Here is a 22284-nt window from a genome sequence, read left to right as displayed (position 1 = left end):
GCAGCTTTAGTAAGAAATGCAGGTGATGTCTAGCTGGAACAGAAAAATAAATTCAAGAAACCAGCATTTGAGTTTCTGGCTATCCTGTCTCCCCCCTACCTGAAACTGGGTTGCCTCACCTGTAGTAAAATTGAAGCTGTGGTCAAAAGCTGCATCTCACGGCCATCTTCAAAGACAGCTGAATTAAACTGGACTTCAAATGACACTGGATGACAGTGGATATGTCCAAATGAACCATTTTTGTGCCAAGTGGACTGTGAGGATGAACATCCCCTTGCCATGTAACGTCTACATTCAGTTCTTCAGGCCTGAAGGTTCTTCACACACTGTGTTTTTACCAAGCACAGCAGCAACAGCTGCCACTGTCACCACACACCATTAGAGGTGGATCAAACTTGAGTTTGATTCAGTGTCACCTCCTTCCATCAAAATATTAACTATCTTTATGAGAACATGAAAAAAAACCACACAAAACACCAAGAAAAGAAAGGTTTTCTTTCTGGAAGCAGTAACATTCCCCCAGTCTACAGAGGCAGGAGGGAAGCCCAGGAAAGCTTTAATTTCTCTGGGAACTACCCCAGCAGGCATTCCCTCAGAACAAGGCAGGGGGCAAATCCAGTGTTGTTGATGCAGCTATTATTAAGGGCAAGGAAGGAAATAAAACATGTAAATACACATTCATCTGGATGAAACAAACATACAGTCCATTTCCTTAACTCCTTCCCCCATCCCCCTACAGAAGCCTGCTAGTTTTCACAGACTTTGTGTTCTAAATTTTCTAAACACACTCAAACACACACATCTAGGAGAGTTTTCACCACAGAATTTTGCTATCAATACAGCTCATGTTGTTTCCTTCTCCCCAGTCAATCAAAATATTAAGGCTCACAGAGACCAGAAGATAAAGTCCAAGCATTTATTTTTTGTAATAATCATTAAATATTTTTATCACCAAAAAAATAAAAGCTCCACAACTCAATCTCTTTTTTTACTGACAGGTTATTCAGCTCTGTGTTTTTGATAGACCAGAACAAAAACTTTTTCTCGCTTTGGTGTTCAAATGAACCATACTCCCAAAATTAGTAGAGAGACACTGCCCATTAAACATGCCTAAAAATCTCTTTGAAATCAGTAGCCTAAGGTTAAATTGAGCAATGCAGAGAGTGTCAAGGTGAAATCATTAAAAAAATGCAAGACATTTTTAAAAGTTACAAAGCAGCACTTTAGCACTGAAAAATAAATAATAAATTTGAATATTCTCACTTAAATTTATATTATATATAGTTGGGTTATTTTAAAGAAACATAACCCTTCAATAATTAACTTTTTTCATGCAACATTGTTTATTTCAACAAGTCATGCAATATAAACAATATTTTACTTCAGCTGGCTGTTGCAACATAGCTTGGTGGAGGAGTTTGATTTCTAACTTAAGAGAAAGGAAGGGTGAGAGAAGAAAATCTTGAAACAAAACATGCATTATGTGCATAATATAACCATCCAAGCCAATTAAACTGTTCCTGCTTAACACAGGATGAATGTACAGTGGTTTGGGTGGGTCTTTTTTTTTAAAGAGTGCATTGAAATCACTGGAGCGTGAGAGGTGCTCCACGCACATAACACCAACTTCAGTTGAAGCTGAGCATTAGGATAAAGAACTGAAGGCAAATCAGCGTATTTCCATCTTCATATTTCATTATCAAGTTATGCTAAAAATTTCTTGCACAGCCCCACCAAGTCAACTCCTGATGAGCTGCAGTCAAACTAACTTCCTGCAACATGTTATCTTTTTATTCCAGCAAAACCATAAGGACAGTCAGATCAACTTACTCATTTCAAGTATATTCATCTGTTTAAACATAGGGGTTCATAAATCACACACTTCTGTCAAGTTTGAAATAGGAGTACAGGAAAATCATAAAATCTAAACCACCTCTGAGAACTTCATACTGATTTCAAGCATACAGGAAAACTACTTACAAAATTGTGCAGGCTAAATTACAGTACATTCTTTACTTTGCAAACATGCTTTTAAAAACATGAAATATACTGTATATGAAATTCAATCCAGGTACTTGCACGTACAGACAGGTTAAAAAACAAACAAACCAACCAAACCAGAAAACTTTTGGTCAACAAAAGTTTGTTTGCCTGCAATCATAATAGGAAGCAAGTGATATCCCAAAATGAATACCAAATGCTATATGTTTTGTAAATCACATGCTTTTAAAAACCAAGCCTTTAATAACTAAAATCTGAAATTTTTAATTATATTATGCCTTCTAAAGTGGCTGGGGTGGGAAGCACCACTTTAAAAAAACAAACATTTCCTTTGGATTCAGAGAAAGGAAACAATTCTTATTTAAAAACAACTATATAGCAATTCTATAAAGTGCCTCTTTGAGGAAATACATCAACAGATGTTTTCCTTGTGCAAAATAGACATTTTTCAGCTCAAATCTTTGAAACACATATGCTACCCAGAGTTTGTGTTCACACATTACCTTCAATATCAGTAATTCAATAAAACTTCCAATCTATACCAAAACTATTTTTCTTTATTCAAAATGTGTACCACTCCTAATTTAGCTTTCAGGGCTTGAGCTAAAAACATGTCATCAGAAAACTCTGGGTTTCTCATTTCTTAATTCTTCCTCCAAGTCCTTTTCCCGTTGTGCGTGTTTACTTTTGACTCTAGAAGTCCATTACTGAAGGCTATATGAAATACATTCTCTCCTAGGGAACAGCAAAGCCACATTGCATACCACTGGAATAAGACACTGTTTAAAATCTTTAAAAGCAGCATTTAGGATCAAACTAAAGCTTGATAGAGAGATCTGTCTGCACTTTGAAATGCAAAACCTCTTCAAACTACTATTATTGGAGAGTGGATACTTGAAGTGTTCTGAAACTCAAAAAAAAAGGTACCTAAAAGTTAGGAGAAGGAAGCTGAAGCAGCCCAAGCTACTGCAAGTTTCCATTTTAGGCTCAGGTCCACCTGCAGCCAAGCACAGACATGGCAAGAACAGAAACTGCACAGACAGGAGAAAGAGCCCAGGAGCCTGAGCCCAGTGCAGCAGAGCCAGGGCACTCCAGCCCTGGGCCCCTCACAGGTAAGGCTCCGTCTGCAGCAGCAAGGAAAGGTAAAAAGTGTGACCATCCTTCTCAGTCTCACCCTAAGCTGGTTCCTAACTTGTGTCACTGAATTACTAATACTGCATTTAAGCTCTTCCATGCCTCAATTCACTGCAGGCTCCAGCTGGAGTGCTGAAAAGGGGCAGAAGTGAGAGTCCTGGTATTTCTTTGCAAACCACAAGGCTGCAGATCAAAGTTTTCAATGAACAAGCTAAAACAACCACCCCAGAACAGCAGCAGCAGTCCTCTCCCTCCTGGCCTACCACTAGTTTGGCAGTCCATCATCTCTTCTGTGTGTAAGAGGAGTTTTCACATGTCTGAGCAGGAGAGGAGAAAACCAGGTACAAGGTTATGAGAATAAGTATGAAATACATATAAACAAAGGTAACAGATTTAAGTGGCTTAAATAAAATGCAGGTACATTCAAGAAAACCAACAGATATTTGTCCATTTTAGAGAAGAGCCACCAAGAGTTTATTTGATCTGAACTGTCTCTTGCAGAAAAGGCATTCTGAATGTACCAGTGCACAGCTGGTCTGACCAGCCAGGAAGTTCATGCTGCAAAGGAGTCCTTCTTGGATAAAAGGTGTAATCAGGTTCATAGTTCAAGAGACAGCTCAGTGATGCCATGTAGATATCTGCAAACCTAGAGAGACGTCTCAGGAAGTAAGTTGGATTCTCATCAGTTCTGAATATGCTTCCAAAGTGTGAATTGAAGAAGTTCCTGTTCATCTCCCTGTCCCCCAGAAAGAGAAAACAAAGACAGAGAAGTGAACAGACCTGCACACATCTCTTCACCAGCTGGTATCCATAACCTAAAGCAAGCAGATCCTAAAACCTGTTCTATGCATTATTCTCTTGCCATTGTTTTTCAAAACACTAAAATGTGCCACAGAAGTTTTTCACCTCTTGCACGTATACAACTCAGTTCTAGAAATCACAGTTGTGAAAAGCTTCACACATCCCCCACTAGAGGTAAGTTGCTTCTGACATCAGAAACAAGACATCTCAAGCCTTCTTTTCTAGGAATTGTGAAAGAAGATTTTATCCAAAGATAAGAGACTTCTTAAGAAAAGGCAAAGATTCGGTTAATGCACACAAAAAGCTTAAACACATCTTGGAATTAAGTTCTGGGCATTAGTCACTGCCAAGTATCATTCCCATTTTATTTATTCCCACATTTCTGGAGAAGGCTGCTGGTTGTACAGCTGGCCTTGAAAACTGTGCACTTCACACCACCTGCATTTAGGGATTTCTCCTTCATGATAACAGATTACTAGGACTTCTAGCTTTATTGCCTAACTTCGTGATAAATGCCTGCTAAATCCAAGCTGGAGCAGAGCTCACTTTCTATGTATTCTAAGATGTATTACAAACAATCTGCAGAAATCACGTAAAAAACCTGGTAAAGTGACCTAAGCCTTGACAAAGAAATCCAGGTTTTATTCATGCAGAAACTGTGGAATCAACAGTGACAGCTGAACACAGAGGGACAGAAGAATCAAAGTGAGAGGGAAAGCGATTTGATGGGATGTTACCTTTTCACACAGAAAAGTTACATCTGTTCTAAAGACAGGAAAAAAGGGTGCATATCTACAAAGTGTCAGAGGGGAGAAAAGCTGCACAAGAGACAGGTAGAACATTGCTTCAAAAATGTTTTACAATATCTCTAAGTAGCATGGAATATAAACCAGGGATGGAAAGAAATTTCAAAGAAATTGGAAGATATGGCATAGAACCCTTGGCTACCAAAGCATACTGCAAATTCTTCATTTCCTGTGTCTTACCTCATTTCCTTTCTTTCCTTCTTCCATTCTTCTAAAATCATTTGGGAGTCAGGATCACGGTGAACCTGAAATGTGAAGCATGGATAACCTGTAACTAAGGATAGCTCTGCAAATAAACCTTTCTATTAATAAACCCTTATCAGCTAACAGGACATGAGCAATAATTCAGAGATCCGTATACAGAACTTATCCACGTGAATTTTAATCAACCAAAATCAGGACTTGATCTAGGCTGACCAGTGGAGAAAGAGGACAAGATGTTGAGAAAACTCCTATTAATTAACCACACAAATAATTGCATTTATCTACAGTCCAACTCTTCAGTGAGACTGAAAGCACTTGCAAACATCAATGTCCAGCATTTAGAAACTTGGCTGGATTCCTCTGGCTCTCCAGAGCTGATTACACACACACACAGCACAAACCTGCATGTGTTCCAATAATCCTGTCAAGGTTTGCAGCCAGGTCATGGTTTGAATGTACTTCTCTGTGTTCATGATTTTAATCTCCGATCGTAACTCTGGAATAATCGCACCAGTGCGCCAGCCGTGCTTCAGGGTCAAGTCCTATTTACCAGGAATTACAAAATACAGTTATTAGTCTTAAGAAGAACTACTTAAAAGAAAAAAGAATCTGACTATTGTTTATCCCAAAGCAGCACTAATTTAATTGGTTTTTATGTACAAACAGAAGTATGAAACAGTGGGACTTAAATTCTATTGTCCATTGGCACAGTTAATTTCAGATTAAGCATCAAATCCTACATTTTTGAAGGGAGAGAGATGAAGAACACACAAGCACTTGGAAATAAACGCTAATTCATCAGGTTTAAAACAAACAGCAGGAAATGCCTCTGTAGATGAGAGCTCTGCTGCTGCCAGCAGTACCTGGAGGAACTGTGTGCTGGGTTTGTGCTGGTTACCCACACACCCAGCTGACAGCAGGCTACAGCCAGGAGCCCCAGCTATTCAAGCTGCTCCTGACAGGTACAACACAAGGCAGCTGCCACCTGTGCTCTCCTCTCCACTGTGCCAGGGTGGAACAGAGCTGCATCCTCCTCTTGGCCCTCTGTCTTCTGAAGCACCCAATCTTACTGTTCTTTTTAAAAGCAGACTGAGGGAAAAATATTAACATCTGCTGCTGTTGAAACATGTTACAAAATTTTGGAGCGGAAAAGTCACATCCAGGCATTCAAAAGGAATGAATTACAAAAGAGCCAAGTGGTGCTCACTTACCCTAAATTAACAATTAACAGAGCATTTGTTCATAAGGTAGCAAAAAAAACCAAAAAACAAGCCTGGAGAGTGGGGATACAAATCAGAGCAAGATCTTGGGAAGAACATTCACAACTAGTGACAGGAAGATTGAGTCCTGCATTCAAAACAGAAGTTCATTCAGCTGTCATCCAAGTCAGGCATATCCCGTACATTTGGATATCTGTGTTTACTCTCTAGTACATCTGACATAATCAGTATCTGGATCAGGAATACAACCTCACACATTCCTGACCACAGTTAGTAAACAACTTAAATGTTACAAGTCAGGTGGAAAATATGGTTGGCATTTTACAGCACCAAGGTTACTTGCTGGGAAAAAAAAAAAGACAATATGGCTTAACAACCAAATCTTGTTGTATTTTCAAACATCAAATGAAAGTGTGCTACACTGAATAACTGCAGAGGAAGAGAGCAAAACTAACAGAAAGCCTCATCTTTTCTCTGATTTTGGGAAAGCAAACTACTTACTGCCAAGTCACTGTATATGTGGTCACCAAAGTAGAGAACCTTAGAGCCCCTCCAGCCAGTAAGCTTCAAAAATTCATACAAGTTACCCTGCAGAAAAAATGGCATGGACATTGTAGCAGCATGTGACTTGCACCTTCGCAGACATGAAAAAGGAACTTGGTACACCACTAAAAATATTTCATAATACAAATCTTGTCCTCAGTTCATACACTATGAATCCCAAATTTTATAGGTGATTTCAGTGATGGTAGCACTTCAAGAGACAATGACATACAATACCAACAACGAATTTGTACAACTTCAGACATGAAAATAACTCTTAAAGAATGCATCTGCATTTTAGAAACCTCTGTATCCAAAGAAGCTTAGGATTCTAGGAAATAGGTATGAAATTTCAACATAAAGAGTCTGTTGAAAGCATACCTGTTTGTAAATCTGGCCTTTCTGCAGCTTGTGAATCTTGTCCCAGAGCAAGACTCCCCTTTCATTCACCTTCCGAAATGGTCTAGAATAGACAATGCAATTGTTATGCTGCTGTAGGAATCCTGACACTTCTTAGGAAATTAAAGTATTAGCATGAAAAATATTCATCTCTCAAAAGGAAAAAAAATCTCTAGCACCTGAATTTTGTAAGAGAAAAAGCAAAAGTCCAAAACTTCCACTTTAACCAGTGAAAAGCAATGTAAATTTCCAGTATACTTATGACATTTATAAACAAATTTTGAGAACAACTGCTGAGAAGTAAGGCAGGGAACTCAGGCAGAAGGGAAGAAACAGCATGAGTTGTCTGCCACAAAGGAGGAGAGAACACAAAAAAACAGATGTGTAAAACTCTTCCCAATCCCTCAGTTTGCACACCTGAACAACTGAAGATGAGAGAGCACAGGACTGGGGCCAAGACATACAGCAAAAATCTTTTTAACATTAAATGCAAAAAGTAAAGGGCTAATAATCCCATCTCCCTCTACCTCCCTTTCAAATCATAAGCACACATAAAGGAATAGGTCTTTTTCAAGGGCATACACATTAGAGATGTGTTTACTTAATCACAACTAGTCCAAATATTCCAGTCTGTCAGCCAGCCAGATGTCTTTTAAATATCATGTGTGAAGGGAAAAAAAAAAAAAAAACAAACCCAGAAGCAATGGAAGACATTTCCAGATAAGGGTCTGATTTGAAAGGCATCAAGACTTCTCAGGCTTATAAGGAAAGAAGCACACTTCAAGAACATGCAAATAAGAAGTTAAAAATGGCTTCTGTGGCTCTAAGTCACTCCAGTACACCTGTGACAGCTCCTACAACTCTCTTAGGCAAAAAAGTGTAAATATTTAGACTTCAGCATTGGGTGTTGCTGCATTTTGTAATGACTTTACCCAGGATTTCATCAAATATGATTTCATTTCACATTGCAGCCAAAATAAAATATTTCCTACCACACTCTATATCCTTATATGGAAGAGCTGCTTGAATCATTCTTTACTGACCAAACACCCACCTTCGCTTATCATTGAAAAAGTTTGGTTTTTCAGCCTGGACAATGACCACATCAAAGAGATCCCTCCAGTCCTTGCCAACGATGAACTTCATGCCTTTGTCCCTAAAAAGGACAGAGGAATATTAACAATTAACTGTAGCAAAGTGCAGTTGCCTGTGCAATAGAATGAATTACACTAGAGAACCTCATCTTCCCCATCCTCTACAAATGCATAGTTAAACAGCAAACAACTGCTCACGTACACAAAGCTGCTGGGACTGTTTGTGATGAGAAACATCTTCTTGCCATGATCAGCCAGCTTTGCTAACACTGCACGAGTTTGTTCAGCATAGCAGATGTATTTCTCTGCGAGGATTGGGGAAAACACAGCATTAATTGAGAAAACTCTTGTGAAAAACTTTGTATGCATTCAACCAAGAGCTCAGAACACAAGGTTATACTTAAACACACCTTTGACAAGTGGGAATAAGTCTTTCAAATTTTAAAAATTTAGAATTTGTAATCTTTAAACATGGAAGCCAGAAAAATCATATACTATCATTAAAAAAAACTTTGATAGATTATACCATCAGTACTTACCAATATCTGCTTCAATTGCTCTGTACATTATTCCTTTGATATGAACATCCCTGATTGAATCCTGTGAGGAAAGCAATGAGCAGTCAAGAACTTCACCTTTTGAAGTGTTCAACAAATAGCAATAGTAATTTGTTTTTAAAACAACTCATTTCTCAACACTTCCAATTTTACAGAAATGCCATGTAATGTTCAATATAATTACATATATGTATGTGTGTATATACATACATATGATGTCATTCACTAGACAAAGGCTAAGCTTCTCTTCTGAGAAATTAACTTCTTAATTTTGGGGAGTACAAAACTATATAGCAGAGGGGCTCTTTTACATAACTGTGAAAGGTTGCTCAGGAGGGTGAAGTGAAAGCCCTCTGCAGAAGCAGAGTCATCACAGATTTCCAGTGACCTTTGGAGCAGAACACATTCCTTTCCCCTTACAAAAAAAAAAAAAAAAAAAAGTTCTACATCTGACAGATTTTAGATTACAATCACTCAGAAATGCCCTGATTATTTACATAAGGAATTTATGAACAGATGAAATAAGTTAAATGTTAGAACAAAGTATTTATAAGGCACTCTGGAGGCATTTAACAGCTCTCCTGAGCCAGCTCTGCACCAGACAGCTTTGTTCAGAACATGGTAGTGCCATTTTGCTGCTTACTCGGGGTATGGCCTCAAAAAATACCACTATAGGGTTTCCAAAAGGCTTGTAATGCTGAATAGTACAGAAACTTCTCTATGTACTTCAGAGAAACCACAAGAACTGCCTTTCTCTGGTTACATAACCATGACATAAGATTATCTCCTCTGCAGGACACATACTGAGGAATCAAGAGGGTCAAATTACTCTAGACTAGGACTAGAGCTTATCTGGAAGAGGAAGAGAGGTAAACAGGGAAAAGAAATAGTTCAAAAGTATGAGATGGCAAATAATTTTACACTAGCCAAAATGAAAGCTCCAAACTGGAATTCCCTATAGCCTCTTGCATTCCCTATAACTTAGTAAATCCCTGATAGTGAGAAAAAAGTTATGTTCAACAACAATCAAAAGAACTTTTATCACTTTACAAGATCTTCTTCACTTTCCCCTATTCACCCCTCAAACCCACAAAAAGATCAAAAGTCCTAGAATGTCAGCTTTCAAACCAATTTCAGTCTATTCTCTTCCAAACTCTACCTTAATTTTACTTACATTTTTATGGTTGTATACCCATAATTACTCCATACAAAAGCTAAAGTGAGGTATTTCACTGAGGCTAGCACAACAGGTGAAAGCTTCCTGAAGTGCTCACAGAGAAGACACACAAATATACAAGTTTATCCAAATCTTCAAAGTTTGACATCTACCTTGACATCTTTGTACAGATGAACAGGTTCATAGTCTATGTTGTTTTTCAGAAAATACTCATTCACACAAGAAAGGAGTGTCATTTCTGGCAAGGAAAATATATCCATGAATTGCTTCATTGTATTTCCTTGTGAGCTCTACAGTGATGAGAGCAAAAGGAAAGAAAAAACAAAGTCAAACATTTCCCAGATTAGAACATTTTCATTTGTTCAGTATAAACACTTCAGCTTAGTTGCAGATATTCAGCTTTTGCCATCCCTCTTCACATGGCTAAAGATTGTTTTTCAACTAAGACCTTCAATAAAGTTATCTCCAACAAAAGTGTTGTGATTAATTCTTCAAATAAATCCAAATCATTACTCTTTAGAGTGATATTTTAATTCATAAAAACAAGACAGTGCTCAGCTAAAAGACAAGAGAAGGCCTTCACTAGAAGTCTGCACTTCAGCAAAGGCATCCCACTGGGAATGCCAGAGTGAAATTCACAACTGCTGCAGAGACTAGATTCAGGAATTCTAAATTCAGCTCCTTAAAATAAGAACAAGTACAACAACAATAAAATGTTCCACATCACAAAGGGCTTTTTGTGTCAACATGAAATTAACATCTGGACATTAAAAGGGGTGAAATAAACTTGGCTTTTTAGCAAAAAGTTAGCTTCACCCTTCATTTGGGAAAGAGGAAGCAACCCACCAGAGGAAAAAAATCAACTTTATTGGCAAAGTTTAGGATTTAACATAGAAGTTTCATCTTTTATCACTCATCTTTCGTCAAATCATCTTATTTTGACTCTGTCAGGTTGCATGCAGGAGTTGCCTCCATACATTTACTTGCTGCTATACCAGCTAAGCCATCAGACCACCAGGAAAAAGTAAAGTACATGAACCAGATATGGTTCATTTGCCAGCCTTTATCAGAATCTGTGCACAACACTGAGCAAGTTACTTGATTTTCTGTGTTCCCCCACTCTGTCTGTATGATTTGGTTAGGGAACAGTCAGAGAATAAACTACAGCAAGCAGGAGAGAGAAAAGTCATTTGTCACTTTAGATGGCAAACTTCACATGTAGCACTAAAGTTAATCATATATTGAGAAAATATAACTGCTACTTATATAATGAGAACAAAATTTAAACACCAGCACCCTCATGCCAAAAAACCCTCACCCAATTTAAAGACCCATTTGTGGTTTTACCTTTCCATAAAAGTCACTCATTTGTTCTAATGGGACATGGGAACCATCATACATTGCAATGACTTCTTCATCTGGGACAACACTGAGGCCTCTGGAAAAAAACACTAGCTTTAGTTCAAAAGTCAGATTAAAATTTTCAAGTAATCACCAAACCCCGACAGATTAACACTTAGATCTGGATCTTATAAAACCCTAATAACATCACAGGAACATTTTTGTTTTTAAGTTAAAACAGCACCTTTCCTTACCAAACAAGTAACATTTTAACAGGCTCATGCACACAAAACACATTCCAATTTTAAGTCCTTTCTACTTTCTTATGGGAAAAGAGCTTATTAGTGTCCATTAAGGCTATGCCTCAAGGGGATTTTTAAGAAGTGGTTAGAACTTCCAGTTTCTTAACACAAAGTAATTCCTCACACTGCCTTTTATTTTATACAGCACTGATGATATGATAGTGCTTAAATCAGATTATTCTGCAGCATGACCTTGAAGATTTAAGGAAGTGAAAAATATACACAACCTTCAACTAAATAAGAATTTCTTTTTAAATATATGAACAGTTTAGTTTCCCAAAATTTAAAACTACTTGAAGGATGGTTGACAATTAAAACGTTCAAATAAAACAACAAATGGGTAAGAAGGGGATAGCATTTCCCCAGAGTTTATCAACTATTAAGAGAGTACAGGCTTTAGTTTGGTTTTGAATGTTTACAGCATCAAACATCTTGCACTAAAGCATCTTAAAGACTGCAGGCATTCAAGCATCCTTACCAGAGGCCACAGAAGTGTTGATATTTTACTCAGGATTAATAAAAACCACTAATGCAAACCAGATCAGCTGGTCTCCTTTTTCCAAACCTACTTAATGATGTTTTGCAGCCTCATAAAACAGATCATTATTTCTGTGCCTCCCTTTCTTGGTCTGACCAAGAAGAGCTGCCAGCATTAAAATAAAAATAAATTAGTTCACAAGCCTAGTGCTTTCAGTGCTTAGAGTCCACACCAGCTTTCCAGTGGAAAGGCACGATACATGAACTTCTCAGGGTTTTTGTGGTGGCAGAATCCTACATTCACCAGCTCTTTTACTGCAGCTCTGTCTCCACATACCAACTGGGACACAACTCTGAGCTGCTGCTGATGGAACTACAGCATTCAAGTCGGGCAGATAATACTTGGGGTTTGTACCATATAGTGTTCAGCATCACCCCCTCCACAGCAGCAAGCACAAAGAAATGCAACCAAAATATAAACCAGATACCAGAATTGAGGAGGTACCTTCTGGTCTGCAGACAGCTATGCCAAGTGCTATTTGAATACTGCTAGAGAAAACATTTGTGCATCAGCAGCTCCTTAAGCACAAATCAACAGAGGACAATGTGAAAGCCCCAGTGGAGAGATGACTGCCTAGGCAAATCTGTAGATTACTTTTACCACAAGTCTCACAGCCCTGACACAGTTCAGAGTGCAGCTGTATAACCACAGATCATCCTGACATCGGCTCTCATGGCCCTCAGCCTCTCTTTTCCTCCCCTCATCCCTGTACAGGTGTTTGAGGAAACAGCATGAAGGTTTGATGCAAACCATCATTTCCAGGTCATATCCCCTTCTGGACTCAGATTTGGGTGTTCTGTCCTCGTGGTGGGTAGGGGAACACAACTAAGAGCACAACAGAATAAACCTGGGTAAAAGTATTTTTGTCCAATGACTTTAAGAAGGGTGGCCTGGCTTCTTGTCTAATTTACAGTCTGGTACCAAGTGTGGTGCAAATTTGATTTGGTTGATGTGTCCAAACTTAAAAGCTCTATGCAAACACAGCAGGAGCTCTCAAGTGTCTCCACGACCACACCAAAGTCATGCTACCAGGTACCCTGTGACAATTATTTACACAGAAAGCAACAGCAGAGAAGTCATCAGGGTATTTTTAGATGTCTTTCAGCACAATTTAACAGCCGGAAACAAAGTGAGTCAGCACTATGTGACCAACCAGCTTGCCAATTCTGCCAGGGCTGATCTGGGGAATCAGCTGGGCTGGAGCAGGCAGTGGATGTGTACACATCTGTGTGTACACACAGAGATGCAAAGAAAACCCCTTCCAGCAAGGCCACAACGCTCATTCATGGCTGTGGTCATCAGGGCACAGGTCCTGGTAAGAATCCAAGCTGTACACTAATAAATGGGGTTAAAAGAAACAAAAAGTAAAAGCACCTATTGTTATTATAAAGAAAATAATAACTTTACCCACCTGTAAACTGTTCCCAGCTGAATATAATGAAAAGCATCGATCTTCATTAATAATGCCTTGCAAAGAAAAAAGAAAATAATTTTTATCACTTCTACTATTTGACATGAAATTACAAAAGTCAAAGCAATTTTATCTATAACCTTTCTGCCTCCAGAACACCTGAACATTCTCCTTGCAACTTCCTTCACAGCTTCCAAAATATTTTTATCAATGACTTTTAACTAGTTTTATCCTGTTGCACCCTAAGTGTCTTTCCCCACCCATCATAAGGACAAAATGTCCAAAACAGGTTCTACTTAAGGGCCATTTAAAAAAAAATTATTATGCCTATTGATGATGTTAATAATAATAACAAATAATAATAATAGTAATAATAAAGAATAAAGATTGCTATTAAAGAGAAAAACATTAAACAAAATCCTTACACATCAATGCAGAGTGAAAAGCTGAAAGGCTTAAAAGTTCTCTTTATTTTCTTTGGCTATGTTCTCAGCACTACATAACTCATCACAAAGTTATTTATACATACCCGGTGCACATCATAGTGAAGCCCTCTGATGGCAAAATTGGGATCATAATCATATTTTCTTATTTCTGCAGGATACTAAGAAAAGAGAGCAATGATTTGATTTTAAAACCATAATCAACACAATAAAAATTTATTCGGCAGAATTTTAAAAGTCTAAGTTTTCTATGCTTCTCATTTGCTGTAATCATTTAGGAGAATTTTTCCTAGACTGGTGAGATTTGCAGGAACATATACCTGCAAGACAAGTCAAACATTTTTCCAAAAATCCAAGGTCATTGTTTTAAATCTAAGGTCATCCTGGTATCTGAATTTGGACATCCAGGTAGTCCGTAGTGATTACCTTTGAACATTAGCCTCTTGTTCAAAAAGTTAATTTAATATATTATTAATACATTCTTCATACATTGAAAAAATGAACTGAATGTCTGTCACGTACTCTTCCTCAGGTTCCTTATATATAGTGTAGGTAGTCTAACATTTTTCAGTACAAGCCCATTATCAGACAACTGTAATTTTGTCCTGCTTTAAACACAGGTTGCCACAAAAAGAAATGTCAGGTGCATGTCTTGGGCTAAGGGCTTTGTTCACTTGTTTTTAAAGGGTGAAATACTTCAGTAGTATTTCAAGGCCTGAGAAAACTATAATTTCTTTGATTAAAACACTGAAAGGCAATCCTTCATTCTCCTCCCCCAGGTTACAGCAGCCTTAGAACCTGACATTGTTTTTCACCCTCTCTACAACAGTTTCCATAGATATATGGATAATTTGCAAGCCTTCAGGGGGAAAACTGCATTAGGCAGCTTCAACAGAGCCTCTAGCTACTTTATAAGAAATAAACTGTCATTTCCCCCCCAGAGTTCTTATCTTGCTGAAGAGGACTTGCTCTGCAGCTGCTGTGCATTGCATTTGTACTGAGTACAGGCATCTACAGTTAAAGGAAACAGTCCTGTGATCCCTAGACTAGCACTTCCAGAAAACGTGAGGCAGGCTACTGATCTGAATGAAGAGCAGCATCAAAAGCCTACAGACAGCTTGGAAGAGGCACAGGGAACATGGAGCAGAGACACAAGGGAAATCATCAGGGAACGATACAGAATTGATCGACTAAAAACTCCCATGCACTGCATGTGCCCCAGAGCAACCACACCAAGCATGTACAAGGAGATTTATTTCTGACTTTACCAAATTTCTGCATGCTTGACTTGTGACTTTAATTTATTCTACTAGAAAGTTGTCTTTTCAGATACATGCCAGTACATATGAGCTTACCCTGGCATACAAATCAAAGCTTCCTTGCAAAGCAAACAAAGAAATGATAGAAATGGCACTGTTTGCTTACCCCACTTTTGGTAGGGACAAATATAACTGGACTGGAACAGCAGTCCTACTAAAAAGGCACAAGGCCTGTGCATCAGGAAAGAAATGAACCCAAGAACAAGAGCTAACATAGAACACCTGCTGCCACCTCTGTGATTAGCATTGAATTGATGTTTATTCTCTTGGACAATTCCTTGCTTCCTACACTGCATTTTGCAATTTTTGATGTATTACCTCCCACTGCCATGAGCAAAATTGGCCACCTTTTGGGTTGACTGTAAGAGTCCTAATGGACACTGTCTAGAGGGTCTTTTTCTAATGTTAAAGACAAAAAAAAATATTAACATTATAAGCAGATAAAATCCAAAAGAAGATAATTTCAATAAGCTGTCTCAAAAAGAAATTATTACCTTTGTTCAGTAAAACTCAGGAGATTTTAACCAAGACAAACTGGAAAGCTATTGCTACCCAAATCCATTCAAATAGTAAAAGCAGAACACCATTCGAATTTTTGTCTACAAGAATTGATCTTGACTGCTACAGTAACATGGGTTTTTCCCATGAACCATGTAGCTTTAATAAAGTATATTTACACATCCCACAGAAACTGCTATCATGACATGCCAAAATTGCAGGGGGATAAAGCTGTGTATGCTTGTAGCACCCATGAAGTTTTGTTTGCTCTTCCAAGGATATTTATAGGTGTTTATAAATAGCTCCTAACCTTTAGATTCAAATATGAAAATAGACTAACACCACACATTCAGATTTAGGTTGTATAAAAATACACAAGCAGCTTTATTAACATACTCCATGGACTTTGTCTTTTCCTTTCCTGCAAGTCCTACAGTTTAATTTTGCTTCTTTTAGTCCACAGATTTTTTTCAGTCTTTATCCCAGAAATACCTTCATTTTCCCCAGCCACCCATCTCCTTCTCTACTTCCTGACACATGGGAGCTTTTCCCAAACTAGACAAGAAGCAGCCCCAAACTGCCTGGATGTCAAGTGGTCACCAATGCAAGAACACTGCTTGGAGAGGCAGGAGGGCCGTGCTCTGACCTGAACACTTCCCTTATCCAGGTTCTGACCACTGCACACGCTGCCCCTTCAGCCAAGGCAGCCGAAATGCCAGGTACACACAGAGCCCTCAGTGCAATCAAAGCCCTGCTGTGAAGTCCAGCTGAAAATATTTCGTAGGGAAATTAATCACTAAACTCACAGCAAGGGATGAAACACAGTAATGGTAGCTTTTAAGCTTCTTATTAATGTGATTCCAATAAATGACAATCAGGAACAAACAACAAACTGCACGCCCACATTAAAAGATAAGACAAATATAACTGTATTCCTTAACAGACTGTTCTCTGCTCAGAACCGCAGCAGAGAATAAAACAGGGCTTCTGTTGTGAATATCTAGCTGTTGTACAAAATGTGCTATAAGGGAGCTGAGCTAGGACTGAGGCATGAAAAGATGATTCATGCCTCTCAGTCAAAAATCATTTATTATACCCTTTATTCATAAGTGTATTGTTATTCCATTAATTTTACTTACCCGGTGCTCATTAATAAGAAGATCTCGAGCAGCATTGAATATGAGCGTGTGTAGATGTTTAGAATAAAAGACCAAGGTGTAGTCATAATCAAACCCATAAATTTCAATGTCTGACAGGCTCATTTCATTGTTTGAAAAAATAGCATCTGGGTTCAGCATGTTACTCATAATTGACGGAACCAGCTCTGTGAACAGGGGAGAGGAAAAAAGGTTATACCAGCCTTACACCTTTATTTAAATAAAGACACAGAAATCCATTAGCAATTGCTAAATATGGGTAAACAATGATGGAAACTATCAAACTAATTCACAATAAACAACTAGTTGTTAACAATATGATGCTATTGAACATGCTGTCCCCCTAACTTGTCTTGGTGATCCATAGGTTTTATTCCAAGTAAGCTTTTCTCTGCAGTCCAAGTTGGAAGAGAAGATGCATTTTGGCATCTTGCTAACCGAGAACAGTAGACAATTTTTTGCTAACTCCATTAACACATTTATTATTGTTTTTGAACGTGAATTTGGAGTTGAAGAATATTATATTATCATTACTACTAGTCTAGGAGTCTTGTCTTCTGCTCCCATTACTTGGTCCAGCTCCTGCCCCTGAAGCAGAACTGACATTGTTCTGATTTGATATGGCTTTAATTTTTGCTTCACCATTTCAAGGTTATCATATTAATCAATTTCAGCTCACATGAATAAACTATATGTGACTGTGTACATAACAACTGTAACATACATATTGTTATGCTTATTAACCTCCTAGAGGATCAGAAAACCAAACATATTCTGCTTATTTTCTACACAAACACACAGTGGGTGCAAACACTTCTATTTTAAGGGTATGTTTCTGTTGATATTTGATTGAAAAACTATACTGACTGAGAAATAAACCGTGATATAATAAGTAACTTTAGGACCAACACCAATGTCAGTACTAAACACTGACAGTGTTTATATTTCTTGTTTACAAAACTTGAAAGAGCAACATTAGGAGGTTAAACACTACTCTCCTGGCAGCAGAAAACATAAGCGTGTTTTCCTTCCTTCCTTTCCATATACTGTCTTTATACTCCAGAATTCCCTGCCAGTGGAAAAACATGGGGAACGTTCATCTTAAATGAATGTGCTTGAAAAGGCAAGTTTAAAGGGAATATGCTTTGTTTGGTTATTTTCCATATAGGTTTAAAAGGAATTGACCAAGCTTCTCTCAAAACCTTCAGCTCTGAGGACAGACCCGTACACGCTCCACCACTGAGAACATCCCAACAAGGCAGGTAGGTGTGGGGACTTCAGATGCAGACACCCAAGTCTTTTAATTTTTAAGAGAGGGGGGGAAAAAGGCAAATTCACTGAGTTTAATTCCAAACTTCAAATAAAGCCCAGCAATCAAATCAAATACAATTTGACATGCTATGATTAAGGCACATATTCCTACTAAATTCTTACTCCTCTATAGAGAGGGCCATGGAGCATTCAATTAACTTGAAGTCATTAGCACAGTTTTTAATCAACTTCCAAAATCACATTAGAACACCCGTCTCTGTATCAGAAAGTATTTTTTCAAATGTCAATTGCGCAGCTTGGTGAGTCAACACTTGTTTTAAAAATAAAGATATTTATGTAGCTATATATAGATAAAAAGATACTTCAGCTGCAAATTAGCTTGACTGGTGGCTGTCTGAAAACAGACAGTATGAACAGTTGGCAGCTATCATTCTGGCCAGCAGACAGCATCACAAGTGCAATAAACCTTGTGTCAAAAACCAGGAGAGCCTTCTAGCCTTGTCACCTCGACATCATAACTAACTGAAACATCGTATACTTGAAGCCATTGGGTGACTGAGTTGTAATATAATAGCCTGAAATATTCTAGAAGCAGTTGCCTCATCTTTTGCCAGCTCACACCCACTGACCAACTTATTTTCTCACAACGTAACCCTACCCCAGCTCCTAAATATTATTTGGTTGTGGTTTAGAACAAGAGAAAGTTAATTCCAAAAACAGGAAAAGAAAAAATAGATTCAAAATGCAACGCATTTCCCTTCTTCCTATCCCTTATCTCACTCTCCAAAGCCCACAGACCTCTCTTGAGACCGCTAACAGCTTTTAATTTCACTTCTGAAATGCTGACGCTATTCTGCATTCACAAATGCTTTGCTTGCACCCAGCGCTGTTAAGTCCCAGCTCATATTCAAGACTCCTAAGTGCAGGAAAACACAATAATTTCTTTCTTTATAGGCAAAACATGCAAGCTACAGCATTATCCATTGCCACCACAGGACATGCTCTTCCCCATGGCATTATAGAACACTCTGCCTCTTTTTCTTTCAGCTCGCAGAAAAGACCACATTTTCAAGCAAGTATTATCTTGGTAATTCTCTTCCCATCAGAGCAAGGGCAGAAGCGAGCATTTTGCTTGCTTTTTCCCTAGCGCTTTTGCCTGGCTAGGCTGAACACCAGGGCTTCCCAGGGTCATGTATGTACTGCCAGCATTTTATAATGCCTCACACGGCGTTACGATGGAACCGTAAGCAAAATTAAAAGAGTCATCCAAAACTTTCCAGCATTTTAACTTTTTGGAAAAGTAGTCTATTTCAGAATAGATACGTTGTGTATATATATAACAGCCATCAATGAGATGACCAACTTCTCGATTTTCTTTCTACATTTGCTTTTCTACACTCAACACACCTCCAAAACCTGCCAATTTGCCTGGCCCAAAGGCGCTGCGAGAGCCGCGGCCCCGCACGGGCGATGGCGTGAGGGGCTCAGCGCTCCCTCCGAGGGGAGGACGAAGGGACTGCCGCCCCCACAGCCCGTGTCGCCGCTGCCCGGCCCCCAGGACCCACCGGCTGAGGCTCTCCCCGCTCTGCCGCTCCGGCCCTAGGCACACCACGGCAGCCGGAGCCGCTCCTCGGCCCCCGGACCCTTCCCGCTCCCCCACAGGCTTCGCCCTTGCTCCGCTCCCAGCCGCCACCACGGCCCCGCTCCGGCCCGCTGAGGGGGCGCCGCTCACCCTTGGTGACCCTCTTGGCCTCCTTGTAGCGCGACCACAGGTAGCTCTTCATGTCGGGCGACGGCTGCTGCTGCTGCTGCGGGGCCACGGTGCACAGGGGAGCGGCGCCCGCGGCGGGCAGGACGCGGCCCCGCCGCCCGCCCGCGCCCGCCCTGCCCGCCGCCAGCAGCGCCCGCGCCGCTACCGCTGCCATGCTCCGCGCTCAGCCCCGCCAAGCCGCTCCGCCGCCGGCTGAAGTCACTTCCTTGGGCCCCGCCCCGGGCCGGGAGGCGGGCCCAGGCCCGCAGGTAGCGGCAGGAGGCCGGGCTTGGCCGGGCCCCGGAGCGGAGCGCAGGTGGTGCGGCCCCGCGGGCTCTGCCGCTGCGGCCGGGCCCCAGCGCCCTGAAGCGGTGCCTGAGGAGCGGAGCGCCGGCGGTGCGGCCCCGCGGGCTCGGCCGTGTGGCCGGGCCGTGCGCGTCCCATCTGCCGTCCTGAGGAGGGACAGCAGCGTTCTCCCATCCACCGGCATGGGCAGCGTTTAATGTGCGCTGCTGAGCCAGGCCAAGGGGAGCTGCAAACCCCGACCTCACGGCTCTGCTGCTCCTCAGGGCTCTGCTGTGCTCGGAGCTGCCTGGGATTCTTTCGCCGCAAACACCGCATCAACAGCAGGTGTTTACTTTTCCGAAGTACTATATACACCTGCTTACAACTGTAACAAAACAAGCTCAAAACACAAGCTGCAAGTAAAATACATAGACACAGTTCTGTTGCTGTTTTAAGGCCCTCATGTCCCTGTGAAGCACTGGCCACTGATAGCTCTAGACCCTGGCAGTCTAAGAATTTGAGCCATATCTACTATACTTGGAGAAAAAATAAAAATTAGATGATGCATGGATGAAGAAGAACCAGACCAGATCACTGCCACAGTGAACTGGTTACAACTCCACATGCAGATTTCCTGGTGTGCTCAGAAAGTTTTTACAACAAAAGGAACATATTCTTTTTCCAGTCCAGTAAACATTGAGTACAATTTGTTCTTATTTCCAGGGGATCTACATAACCCATTGTCACTTATGTCTGGAAGTTACTCAGCCATTCATCCCCATCCATCTCAAAAAAAAAAAAAAAAAAAAAAAGGCAATCCTATACAAATCTGAAGGATTTCAGACAAAATCCTACTCCTTTTTTTTCTTTTTTTACAAAGAATGACTCTCACCTTGTTTTTACAGGCAAAACCACAACAAGCTGAAAGAAATATAATCAACTTTGAAATCCAAAGTGTCTGTCAGTATCTGTTTGTTCTGTACTTCCAACCAAGGCTGAGTTCTTGACTGACAGTACAATTACTACAATTGAGATTGCCAAAAGTCTGATATGCTTGGGATTTCCCAGGCTTGGTTATTGGTGGAGACCAGACATAGCTTTCAAAGTTCCTGCATTATCCTTCCTGTTAATTGCATTGTCATTTCAGTATGTGATTCTGGTAAGCATCAGTATAAATCCATCACAAATTCTGGGAACAAGGAGAGAACAAGATCATCAATATTTAGAAAACAGGTGAAATGAAAAACAACATCCTAGGGAATTAGTAATCTGGTACTTGCTTTCTTTGATGTTCCTAGTGTGAGAATATTTTTGCAGCAGACAAAATGAAAACTCACATTTAACTTTCAGCATCAGATTTTCCATGTACAGCTACAAAAAAATTAAGTCATCTATGAAATTACAAGACTTGGTAAAAGTAATTTTGAATTTATGGCATTGTTCTAGAGTATTGTAGGTATTCCTGTCAGCCCAACTCTTCATCACCTTCCACAAAACAAAAATGTATAATAACTGGACAACTTTTTAAATCCAGCCTATGTGTTAATTAATCCCACATGCAATTCAGTTTAAATTAATAGAAAAAGTCTCATTGTTCTTCTCCTGAGCACAGCTTAGCCCAGTCTCCAAGTCCCAAGACTATAAATACTGTGAACAATAACCACTTTGGTAGGTGAGGCATTCTCAAGGAAGAATTACAAGAACTTCTCTGAATAATACAAGGAGGAGAAGTAATAAAGAAGATATTCCCAGCAGTCAACGTGTTAACAAAGGTGTTGTTTGTTGTGCCATAAGCAGTGAGAGGATACTGCAGAGACAGGGATTTATGTTCCCTCACTGTGACACCAGCATTAAGGTTAGAAAAGTCTAATAGAAATCTGGAAAAAGACAGTACAGTGTTCTGTAGCACTCAGTCATCGCTCAAAACCTCAAGGCTTTAAATCTTCACATTAATTTCTTTTTTATATTATCAGATTAGAATGTGAATACTTCTATTTCGTCTGCAAGAACCTGAGATGTGCAAACTATTATT

General features: G+C 39.7%; 1 protein-coding gene across 1 annotated transcript; it reads right to left on the bottom strand.

Annotated features, from left to right (window-relative positions):
• Nucleotides 1-902: 902 nt before the first annotated feature.
• NT5DC3 (5'-nucleotidase domain containing 3) lies at nucleotides 903-20187 on the bottom strand. The gene is made up of 14 exons (XM_054631285.2): nucleotides 19950-20187; nucleotides 16928-17112; nucleotides 14058-14132; nucleotides 13529-13584; nucleotides 11284-11374; nucleotides 10089-10226; nucleotides 8742-8802; nucleotides 8405-8507; nucleotides 8163-8264; nucleotides 7091-7172; nucleotides 6668-6754; nucleotides 5348-5488; nucleotides 4923-4987; nucleotides 903-3871 (listed from the first exon to the last, which is right to left on the bottom strand). The coding sequence occupies exons 1-14, from the start codon at nucleotides 20140-20142 to the stop codon at nucleotides 3610-3612; spliced, it is 1641 nt and encodes a 546-aa protein (XP_054487260.1). The 5' UTR covers nucleotides 20143-20187; the 3' UTR covers nucleotides 903-3609.
• Between the last annotated feature and the right edge of the window lie 2097 nt (nucleotides 20188-22284).

The sequence above is a fragment of the Agelaius phoeniceus genome, chromosome 5, assembly GCF_051311805.1.
Source record: "Agelaius phoeniceus isolate bAgePho1 chromosome 5, bAgePho1.hap1, whole genome shotgun sequence".
In the NCBI taxonomy this organism is placed as follows: domain Eukaryota; kingdom Metazoa; phylum Chordata; class Aves; order Passeriformes; family Icteridae; genus Agelaius; species Agelaius phoeniceus.
Note: the sequence above shows the minus strand (reverse complement) of the source record. Positions and strands in the feature narration are given on the sequence as shown.